The 12,277-nt window shown below is 39.9% G+C and overlaps 1 protein-coding gene across 1 annotated transcript; it reads left to right on the forward strand.

Annotated features, from left to right (window-relative positions):
* Positions 1-1,467: 1,467 nt before the first annotated feature.
* Positions 1,468-12,211, forward strand: snx1b (sorting nexin 1b; the record flags this gene model as incomplete). The annotated part of the gene is made up of 15 exons (XM_080843397.1): positions 1,468-1,587; positions 4,757-4,904; positions 5,640-5,764; positions 5,918-5,984; positions 6,179-6,222; positions 6,309-6,450; positions 6,920-6,998; positions 7,827-7,902; positions 8,304-8,417; positions 8,558-8,651; positions 8,776-8,981; positions 9,687-9,830; positions 11,435-11,515; positions 11,604-11,675; positions 11,776-12,211. 15 exons carry the CDS (start codon positions 1,468-1,470, stop codon positions 11,824-11,826), a joined length of 1,563 nt encoding a protein of 520 aa, XP_080699523.1. The 3' UTR covers positions 11,827-12,211.
* Positions 12,212-12,277: the final 66 nt, after the last annotated feature.

Consider the following 12,277-nt stretch of genomic DNA (forward strand, 5'->3'; position numbering starts at 1 on the left):
AGTTCTCACCACACAACGACGTCTCATCTTTGCTGCTTGAATGTCGGTATATAATGGTATGGAGTTATTGAAACTTACTACGTGTAAAAAAGACTAGAAATTGAATGTTTATTTTTAAGCCTCGAAAGTTGCACTGGGTGCCTTTAACTAATAATAATAAATAATAATTAATGTTATGGGCAGGACAAATACCAAATAAATAATCTCTTCACTATTATCCGACAGTGGTCTAGGAGGTAGAGAAGCAGTTTAGTAATTAGAAGCAGTCTAGAAACGAGAAGATTGTAGGTTCGTCTCCCTGCTGAAGCAAGACTGAAACTTCCCTACTAGTTGTGTGGCAGTTTGTCTCCTAAATGAAAAAAGTTTATTTATTATTTTATCGACTGAAACCTAACTGCTAATTGTGTACCATTTTATCGAGTGAAACATACCAATTGTGTTTCTTGACATGCAAGCGCTGAAAATGCTAATTGTGTACCATTTTATCGAGTGAATCGAGTGAAACCTAGTAATTGTGTTTCTTGACATGCAAGCGCTGAAAATGCGCATATTTTTTGGAGCCGGAAGTCGAAATCGCAGATTGACCAATAGCAGCATGGTCCCTAATCGTGGCCGCACTACCGTAAAATGAAGACAAACATACCTCCTTCTCTGCATAGTCTCCTCACTACTGTTGATCATAAAGTCATCTTACTGGATCGGCGCTGCTGCCAGGATGTACGCCATAAACAGCAAAGAATGGGCTCACCCTTGTGATGAATATGGGTGTAGCTCTTGCTCGTCTCTGGAAGCGGCCCAATTAGATCAATGCCCGCCAGCCAGGTACCCTGGACCTTGATTGGGTGTAGTGCTACTTTGACACCATTCACAAGATGCAACCCATTCCCCTACGTCCTTTTTTATGACAACCAATAATAATTTTGAACTACCTTCTGTGTAGTCTTCTGTACAGCAGGGTGCCCTCCAGTGGCTGCACTGTACCTCTCCTCAGGGCTGAGTCTCCTACCTAGATTAACATAATATACAATTTACTCATATGTTATATATAGAGCATGGGGTGCATATTTTGTAACTGTGGGTTATTTGTGAAACATGTTCTGTTTGTTTGCAAATCAGGGGACAATTGCAAAACACACTCCATGTGTTTACAATGTTTGTACCGGAACATAGGAACCCCTGATATGTGACATTTCTTCGTTGCAGCTCCACACTCCATCACCGTAGGAGGCAGTAATGCACCTTCATGTTGGTGTGCAAACAACCCATGATTCAGTACAGAAGGAAGGGGAAGAAGGATGGAGATAAGTGTTACATTAAATGCTGAAATGTAGAGGTTTGGTTAATGATATTAGTTCGATCGTAGTATCATTTGTCAGTTACAGTTTCAAGTGAAATTGTGAGTTTCAATAGTATTATCTACAATAGACACAGTAGTTTTCGTCACATTTAAACGTTACTCTTCAAAGTATGGAGGCTAGCACAGAGCGTAATCCACCGCCATTCCCTGATCCTGTGGACCGTGAAATACATTCGGATAATTTAGAAGAGGAGAGTGACGATGAGGGTGAAGACATCTTCACTGGCAGTGTAAGTATACAAGGTCAAGTTACTTTCGGGTGTAAATGCTGTTAGTACTCAAACAAACTTCCTGTCTGATTGACTATTCAGCTTTCAGTTAGCTTGTTCAGATTGCAGGTAAACCTGGGAGGAAAGCCTGCTAGACTGCAGGAAAGTTAGTTAAACATCTTAGATTCTTCTGATAGTCAACATGTCAAGCAAATATAATTTACAACACTCAGTTGTCTTTGCTACACAGAGTATGCTAAGTGGGCCATATGTGAGGTCCTGCTGTGTCTCAATACTTGTCAAATATGGTCTAATCGGATTTTGGGGAATGTGCCACACAGTAGCGATACATTTACAATTTTAAGCATGTCTGCTGCTTTGAAGTGAAAATTGGACATGAAGAAGTTGGTTTGGCAAATAGCTAAGCAGCACGTGGAGATGAGTTGAGATTTTGTAGTGTTTTTTTTTTTTCACTGTCATAGAGTTGTGAAGTTGAGTTCCCCGCTGTTTGTTGATGGTAATTTAAAATGTTGTTTTGAGAGGATATCTTCTGGCTTGATTTTGTAAATTTTACCTTTGCTGCAAGATGCAAACTCGTTGAGAGTGAAGTTCAGTTTATGTTTACTGATGTTTAAGAAATAAGGACTGTTATGCTTTGCATATTTCAGTAATATGTGAAGCATCTCTTTATTGATTCCATAGTGATCATTTATGGACTCTTTCTTACAGTCATAGATCTGTTCTGAATATGTGTGGACATCAGATAAGGCCAAGTCCAACAGTTGAAGAGATATTGAGACATTTGTGATGACCAGGGTGTATGACCAAGAGAGTGAGGTGGCCCTTAGGGCTGTGTGGTATATCGACTTTATAAGGGATACTGATATATTTTCCAATGAGACATAGGACGAGACAACACCGTTTATACCGATAAAGTTTCATGTCGCTTTACATAAAACCTTATTTTTTTGGAAGGCTGTGCCAGTTTTCTCCTCTCTAACACTCTCTGTGCAAGCTGGCCCGACTCTGCGTCTGCGCAGGTCCCTCTAGACCCCATAGTGGTCCCACTCTCCCTCAGCGTCTGTCTAGATCCCTTTAGACCCCACAGTGGCCCCACTCTCTGTCTGCGATAGTCCCTCTAGACCCCATAGTGGCCCCTCTCGCCCTCTGTGATAGTCCTGCTAGACCCCACAGTGGCCCCACTCGCCCTCTGCGATGATCCCTCTAGACCCCATTGTGGCCCCACTCTCCCCCTACGTGCAGGTCCCTTTAGACCCCACAGTGGCCCCACTCTCCCTCTGCGTCTGCGCAGGTCCCTTTAGACCCCACATTGGACAGTGATGGCAGTTCTGTATTTCACTGCAATCTAGTGATTGTGGTGCTTTGCTTACTGCAAATCTGGTCAGAGGTTAGAAGAATAAAGATATACATGTTTGATGGCAGATTATAATCATACAGGGCTATGATTACATAATTTGGTGGAAACACAAATTAAATAAATATTGCATTCAAGTAAACGTGAATACCTCATGTAAATTGTAACTATAAGTGGCCGTTTAGCTAGTGATTGCACTGAATCCTAATTGTCATGTACGGTACTCTTATGTGTTTGTGAATATACTATGGCATATTTGGTAATAAAGGTGTGCTGCCTGACGGTGATCATGGCAACACTGCAGTCATACAGAAATAGTGTTTGTAATTAAAAATCGTTAAATGCTTTCATCTCAATTTCAACAAAGTATAAGGGTCAGGTAAATGAATGAACTGGAAGGGTGCTTGGAAAGTACAGACAATAATTTGGATTTGCTCCAGAGTTGTATGGGTACTTCCTTGGCCGTTGCTACACCTTTCCAGCAAAGTTCATGAAAGTTGGGCTGGTAGTTTTTGCATAAGCTCCTTGGTGGAGGTAGGTTTATAATTAAATACAGGGGGCTTTGTTTGCAGTATTACTGCACAATGGCATTCCTTGAATACCGTGGTAAGGACATTTCTTTACCGCTTTAGGCCTACCGTGTTTCATATTCAGCCTAAAATACTAGGATATGACTTTTGATCGCCTAGCCCCATTGCCACTTGTTCATCCTGCTTTAGACTGTAGGTATAAAGCAGTGCATGTACTTCCTTAGCATAACGGTTCTCTGGAGTATCTACATTCAAATTGACATCCCCACGATGTAATAAAACAATTAAAATATGTACAAATGATGTACAAATAACAGTTTGCTTAGCTCATCAAGGTTTAGCTGGGTGTTTTGGAGGCCTGTAAATAGTTAATTACAAAATATGAGGAGAACACAAAATGGAAACACATGGGTAGAAAAAGGGAGAGTGACCGCTGATGTGTCCCTTTATATACAAATATTGGACAGGGCATTGTTGAAAGCCTGAATCCTTTAGCATGCTATCTTGCCAGTTGTAAGTTCTCCAGATAACATGTTATTTACCCAGTGCGAAAAGTGTCCTATTCACTGGAGAGCAGGAAGTAAAGTACCTAAAATAAGTCAAATGTTTAGGTATGTATCTCTCTGTCACAGTTACAAGGCCGCATAAACACTCCCTTTCATCAGTTCTTGAAGAATGTTCGTTTGGAAAAGTCAACAGACTACTTGCGGAATGATATGAAGGATATGAAATAAGGAGCACAAAACCCATTGCTAAGTGCAATAGTCATTATAAAGAAATATCAGACCTCGGAAATGGCCCATTCAATTCAATTGAACTTTTGGCAACATTCTGAGGAGCTGTGTAATTAATTTATATATCCACCCTCTACTGATGACCCGATGCCCAGCTAGACAAGATTTTGTTCACCTGATTGGTTTTGCTGGGTTTTTCAGTGCATCAACTGCATCAAATACAGTTTGTTTAGGATCAGAATAATAATAAAAGCCATGTCATGTCAAGGAAAAATATTTTAGATTAAAATAAAATTGTTATCAAATTGACAGGAAATATCATGGTTACCTGAGACAAACGTATTAAGCTGATGGAGTAAACGCTACACACAAAATGTCACACAAATTAAATTAAATTCAAATGTATTTATATAGTGCCAATAACAATTGAAATTGTTCACAGAAGGCACTTCACACAGCCCAGAGCCTCAAGATTAAAAACCAGGACTGTATTTTTTCTATGTTTCTCAAGATTATTCCAATAATGTACTCCATATCTGAATTTTGTGTAGATTAAATCCACCTCCAGCACCCCAGTAAACCACATGCCTACAGACATCTTCACTGAAGAGGGATCCGGCACACCTCCACAGTCCCACAGAGTGCCCCAGCATGATACGAATGGTCTGCGTTCTGATGAGGAGCAAGATCTTTTTGCAGGTAAATTTGGTATTGATGAAGGATGGTGCTGGGAACTGCTATTGTACAGTTACTCTCATGGCCATTAGACCAAAAACAGACGTCTACACTGGGTGTGCTTTCTGTGGACCAAACTAAAGTATAGCAGGTCTGGTTTAACACGATTTAACTGAGCCTTGGTTCAGTTTCATTATCAAGAAACATCTGCTTAATTATGTTTGAGATGTGTCGAGCCTAGAGGAAACCTGAGTACAGAGGACATACCTGTTGCTGTCATTTGTTTTTATCAGTGACCACTTATGATGGCTCATATTAACTGCTAGCTGATAGCTGAAATGGTGTTGGCAATGTTTTAGTGTGCTAGCTAGTTCACTGTAAACAGAAAGATTACACCAAAAGTGAACAATAATCATTGACCATTGGATTGCTCCCTCCTACTATTCTGCCATACCTCACAAGCCGGGGTGAGACTAGAAAGTAGGCAGTCTACCCAATTCTGATTTGTATGCCTGAGTACTGACTTTGGCACAGACAGACACGTTTCAGAGCTGTCATGATAAATCAAAATGTATTGGCTAATCAAAAATGTAGTTTATTTATGTTTAAGCCTACTTTTTCTTTTTGTGGTGATGGCAGAGGAGGTCATTGAGGGGATTCTAAAATAATGTTTGCATTTTCATCAAATCATTTTCAGTTTTGTTCTCAACCCCCAGGTGTCTGTAGATTAATTGAAAAACTAATTTGTGTTGTTTTCAGAGGCAACTGTGGAGTTATCCATTGACAAGGTTAACAACAGAGAAAGAAAGGAAATCTCAAGGCCAAACCCTTCTATACAGGACATTCCTTACAAGCCCAGTGTGGCAAACAAATCATCGGAAGAGGTAGGACTGAGATAAGCTGTTGAGAGTCACAGTAAATAATAATAATAATAATAACAGGACATTGGACATAAGGCATTTATATCTTGCTGATACAATGTGCTGTTGATAAGAAACTGTTAAAGGTATTTTCCTTGTTTTGATGTTCTTATTCAGTGGGAAGAGGAAGAGAGTAGAGACAAGTTTGAGTTAAACATTGCAGTGACTAATCCCGAGAAAGTTGGTAAGATCCTTTACTTATATCCTGTAGGAGTAAAACTATCCTTTATTAATATCGTACAGGAGTAAAAAGATCCTGTACTTATATCTTATAGGAGTAAAACGATCCTTTATTTGTATTATACAGGAGTAAAAAGGTCACGCCTGTAAAAGAGAGTAGTTTATCATGATCATCTTAATTTTGATGTCTTGTTGCAGGAGACGGCATGAATGCGTATATGGCTTATAAAGTGTCTACTCAGGTATGCATTAACATACATCTTTGAACATATATATGTTGGTCAGAAACATTTTAACTCACTGTATGCTCCTCACATGCCTTTTGTAGACCACTCTTCCCATGTTCAAGAGCACCACATTTTCTGTGATGAGAAGGTTTAGTGATTTCCTGGGTCTCTATGAGAAGCTCTTGGAGAAGCACTCACACCATGGGTATATTGTGCCTCCACCCCCGGAGAAGAGCGTTATGGGTGAGAAACTGATCTTGGAGTTGAACTTGAACTGAATGTTGTTTTCACACTGGCAGCTTAGTTTATCAAGTTTGAACACATCAGTGGAATAGTCATCTCACAATTGATTGAAAATACATTCCTGAAAATAACCCCTGCAGCATGAGTACAGGTTCGGCAACAGCTTGCCTATTGAAAAAGTGGATGGTGTTTTACATTTATGCTGTCTTAGAAAAAGTCAACATTTCACATATAAACATTGTGCAAGAGTCAAAGCCTGGGAGTAAATGACTGCAAGCAATGTTTACATTGAAGACAGCAGTCTCATAATAAAGCATACCGGTTTCAGATCAACATTAATACAACATGAAACCACCAGTGGGGACAAGGGGGCATACTTCCATGGCATACTTCCATTCGCATTCCAGCAAGCCTAATGTGAAAATATTTCATGTCATAGTTTTTGATATTGTGATGTTTTCCTTGCTAGGAATGACTAAAGTCAAAGTCGGGAAAGAAGATCACTCCTCAGCAGAGTTTGTTGAGCGGCGGAGAGCAGCACTGGAAAGGTGAGTTTCCTCATGGTTAAACTGGAAGACAAGCAATGTCAGTTTCCTCATGGTTAAACTGGAAGACAAGCACAGTCAGTTTCCTCATGGTTAAACTGGAAGACAAGCAATGTCAGTTTCCTCATGGTTAAACTGGAAGACAAGCAATGTCAGTTTCCTCATGGTTAAACTGGAAGACAAGCAATCTCAGTTTCCTCATGGTTCAACTGGAAGACAAGCAATGTCAGTTTCCTCATGGTTAAACTGGAAGACAAGCAATGTCAGTTTCCTCATATTTAAACTGGAAGACAAGTAATGTCAGTAGCACCTTTTTAGCCCATTGGACAAATGTGCATGCAGAGGACATCCAGTTGTTGAAGTGTCATACTCTTTGTATATAGATGTAATCCCACATAGTCAGAATTGAACTGTTTGCTTCAGGTTGGCACCACTCCTGTTTTTGTCCACACATAGTCAACCTGTGCAAAGATGGAAACATGGAGGTCTGAAAAATCAGATTGTCTTTCGTTTATTTTAGAAAAGTTTGCATACTTAGCATCAATGTTTTTAGATGGGTGGAAAACATAATTTTTTTTTTTTTTTTAAATGAATGTAGCTGTATCATGGGTTCACTTGCAGAATCTCTTCAATTTGTTGTAGAATGTATGAATGAGGCTTAGTTGCTGTCTAAACCAGATTTGCATTCAGGTCTTGATTTTGACAGCACGTTCAATTGCTTGGATCAGTGGTTTTCTTTGACATGTTTTGTCCATTCAAAGGATATTACATTTGGATTTTGCAATGTGACTACTGTAATGCTTATGGAATTGTCCTTTTTCCTCTTTCTAGGTACCTGAAGAGAGTTGTGTCTCACCAGAGCTTGCTGCAAGACCCAGATGTCAGGGAGTTTTTAGAGAAAGATGAGGTCAGTTTGTGTGTCTGGAAATTTGGACATGAGATATAAAAATTCTCAAAACCGCCATTCTGGTTTTTATGAGTTTCTTTTAAAGACTGTCTGTTACTTGCCTTGTATCAAGTTCTCCAGCAAAACCCAGTCTCTACATATCAAAACCTAATGAATACATATAAAAACACTTGCCTATGTTAAAAGTTAATGAAGAATTCAAACCCTTTGCATCATTCCTGATACACACAAGTTGGGGCTGATACCTTCCACATTTTTGTAGTAACCAGAATACAAAACTAGAACAGAAATACAATACATGCTATACCGAATTTTAGAATGGTGTGTTTTGCTAATCTAATCTTGTAAAAATATGTGGTGACTGGGCAGAACAATGTAAAGAGGTGGATATGTGTGTTCAGTTACCTAGGGCAGTGAGCACACAAGCACTGAGTGGAGCTGGCTTCCTAAAGATGATGATCAAAGCTTCAGATGCAGTCAACAAAATGACAATCAAGATGAACGAGTCTGACGATGTGAGTAATATTAATATAATATTTCACAAAATATTTTATGAAATATGTCATTTCAATTAAGTGCAGGAGTAGCATGCAACTCTAGAGGTAACACATAGTGTTTGCTCTGCTCGTTCTGTTCCATCCACGGCCTGTTTTAGTGGTTTGAGGAGAAGTTTCAGGAAGTGGAGAATGAGGAGCAGCAACTAAGAAAGCTCCATGCAGTGGTGGATGCTCTTGTCAACCACAGAAAAGGTGAGAGCTTACTCCCAGCCATTATTGTGTTGCATAGCTTGCTAAGGCATTTTATCAAGTAAACAATGGTCCTCATCAGGGTACCTTTTCACCTGCTTTTGTTGCCTTGTTACCTTCTGTTAAGAATTGTGTGGGAACACGGCAGTGTTTGCAAAGAGTATGGCAATGCTGGGAACCTCTGAAGACAACACGGCCTTATCCAGAGCTCTGTCCCAGCTAGCAGAGGTGGAAGACAAGATGGAGCAGCTTCACCAGGAGCAGGCCTGCAGTGACTTCTTCCTCCTGGCAGAGCTGCTGGCCGACTACATACGGCTGCTAGGAGCCGTGCGGGTGAGGGTTACACATTTCAGAGTTTTAAAGTCTCTGCCACATGCCTTTGTCTACTCCCATGTCTCAGAAAGTAGTACTGCTTGTCCTATAGATGCCATTTCACCAAGCAAATCATTTATTTGTACAAGGCATAGAAGAGCACATCAACTACCTGTCTAACAGGTGGCAATACTGTTTCCTAGAATGAAAGTGGGAAAATGTAGTTGCCACCTAATCTTGCATCTTCAACTTAATAGCAACATTGCGCTATGTTAAAGCAATATATTCAGTAAGGTGAGCATCTTTATGGAGAATCCTAGGGCAAGAAGATGTCAGCCACACTCTCACAATTACACACAGTTATCTATACATCTTGGGATGCCAAACTTAAAAGTTCAAGTCTGCTGTATTTTATTGAAGGAAGTAGGATTTAAGGTATAAGTTAATTTTCTTAAATGAAAAATAAATTAAAATTGATCATATGACAGATGTTGTGCCTCCCTGACTGAGAGACATATAATCAAGAATATCAATGGAAGATACTTAAATGTCTTAAATATTTATTTGAGGCCATCTTGGTCAGTGGTGGTTTTTCATCTTCTAAACATATTTGTCATGTGTAACCTATGTGTTCTGCTTGGCAAGTCCTGGTATTTTCCTCCTAAAATGTGAATGTAGTTGTGGTTCATTTATTGTTATTGGGGTGTGGTTGGGCTTTGTATCCAGAATTCGTTTGACCATCGAATGAAAACGTGGCAGAAGTGGCAGGATGCGCAGAACACCTTGCAGAAGAAGCGAGAGGCTGAAGCGAAGCTCCTGTGGGCAAACAAGCCTGACAAATTACAACAAGCCAAAGAGGAGATTACAGAGGTAATTATTTGCCATTTCAATTCTGAATCAACTCAAAAGTTTGAAATAACACAATTCTTGAATGTTTCCCTTTTGACCCTCTCAGGAAGACCACAAACCCTCATAGGTATCGTTGTTGAATTTGTGACGGACTGTTTCATTTTTTATTTCATGGCTGGCATTGTTTTGAATTAACCAATATATTTATGGCAAATTGTATGTGGAAGTGAATGCAAATGTTGATGGCTTACCTTTGTTTTTGAGCAGATGCCACATGCCAGATGGTTATCCCGCAAGGCTCAATTCCACTGCTTTTGATGTGTTTTTAAACATGACACTAGTTGTGTCTCTCTTACGGTACGAACACATGCCAGCATAGCGATGGAAGCGAAATTCTTAATCCCATTAATTTCTGTTGGAAGGGCAATCCAATGTGTCGTAGACCAGCGATTTGGGCAAAGCGAGCGACAAAAGTTGGGGAAGGTTTAATCGTATGCAAATGAGGAGCGATTTTCGTCGGCAGCGGCCAATCAGATTGTTTGGTGGAGTCGTTTGGGCGTTTAATTTGCTAAAAAGAAAGGCTTGGATGGCCTTGAAGGGGGTTGTTGTTGTTCCTGGTATGTTAGATATTTAATCCTGGGCTTACTTTAACAGAATGACAGTTTTGATATAAAGACAAGTGACTAGATAGCCTACTAACTGGCTAGCCTGCTAACTAGCTCACTAGTCCAGTCTGTTATGCTATTTCCACACGCTTTGCCACGCCCACTCAAAGCGATGGAAGAGTTTCACGTCGCTGGTATGTGTTGGTACCGTCAGTGCAATCAATTAAAGTATCTTGCCATGTGAAAGGAACAAAAAGGTTCCCTATACTTAGGTTCCATAACTGTCCCTGCCGTGGAAAAATATATACATTATAGCTCATGAAATAATTAGTGCTGTGGAGAAACTAATTCTATAAGTTTAAGGGCCAATTGTATCATTGTTTGCATACAACCTGAGCACGCACAACATATGCCCAGTCCTCTCCATATATCTCAGAGTGAGTTTAGTAGGTGTCAGATAGGGCACATGAACGCAGTCAACATCCGCACCCAAAATTATCTTTGTAAGGGTCGATTAGCTTGTAAATCTTTCAGGTAAACTTGCCCCTAGAAGGCGCACACCTATGGATTAATTTGAGCTGCTCTTGCTGCACATCCTGTGGGTTATGTAAATGTTCCTTGAAGTCAACTGGGTGAAACTGTATTTCCCATAAAATTTGCATGACAGTTCTGACAGTATGAGGCACAAGAACCAACATGTACTCTAGAATTCCTGACCACAGTAATTGATACACAGACCGTTTAACATACTTGAATCATTGTTAGTCGCTCTTGGTGTCGCCGATCTGCAGGTCACAAACATAATGCATATGCCAAATCGACATCCATGGACAAAGCATGTTTTCCCAGCAAGTTTATTTTTATTTAAAAAACAAAAAGCAAAAAAAACCTTTTGTGTAAAAAAGTGCTCAGTACAAATGTAGTGCATACGTGCATTGATACGTGAGGCCCTAGATCAGGGCTCACCGGGGCTGGTTCTTTTTGAAAAGCTCACAGTTATATATTTTTTATTGTAAACAGTGGGAGGCAAAAGTCACCCAATATGAAAGAGACTTTGAGAGGATCTGCACAACAGTTCGCCAAGAGGTACTCAGGTTTGAGGTATGAACATTTCCTGCATACTTCTAGAAATGACAATAGTCAATCATGCCCAGATGCATTTGCTCATTGTGCTTGTACTGAACTGCAGAAAGAAAAGGCAAGGGATTTCAAAATCCACATCGTTAAGTATCTGGAGTCTCTCCTCCTCTCTCAACAAAGGGTAGGTCTCTATCTGTTAAATGTGGACTATATTCTGTTTTGCTTACATTATGTTTAACTTGTATTTGGATCATTGCTAACCAATATTTCTGCACATCTAGCTCATCAAGTACTGGGAGGCATTCCTACCTGAGGCAAAGGCAATTGTATGATTGAATTCACGGCTAAGAAGATACTGTGAGCACACTTGACAAAACAACTTGAAAATGACCAGGAACCCTTCTTTTGTATCCTGTAATTTAATGCAAGTACTTCTATAGCTCTGCGCTGTTGCTTATATCTGTACTCTCATTCTCCCAATATTACTCAGTTTCTAGAGGAAAGTAGTACATGAAAAACAAGTGTCAGTTGCCCATTGTGTGTAAAGCCAAGCGCTGGAAAGAGCCAAGACACAGAAATGGTGTTTACTCTGGAGTGGTCAAGCAGACGACATTGTATCACAGTCTGTGTTACCCCCAACAACCTGTCCAACTGGATTGCAGCTTGTGTATGACGGTGAAGGTCGCTGTGAGCAGTGTCAGTTCATTTATCATATAACTTTGCTATGTTACTTTAAATATTAACACTTTTTTACAATTACTTTGTTATGAGCTGAAATGCATA

This window comes from Sprattus sprattus, assembly GCF_963457725.1.
Source record: "Sprattus sprattus genome assembly, chromosome: 8".
Classification (NCBI taxonomy): domain Eukaryota; kingdom Metazoa; phylum Chordata; class Actinopteri; order Clupeiformes; family Clupeidae; genus Sprattus; species Sprattus sprattus.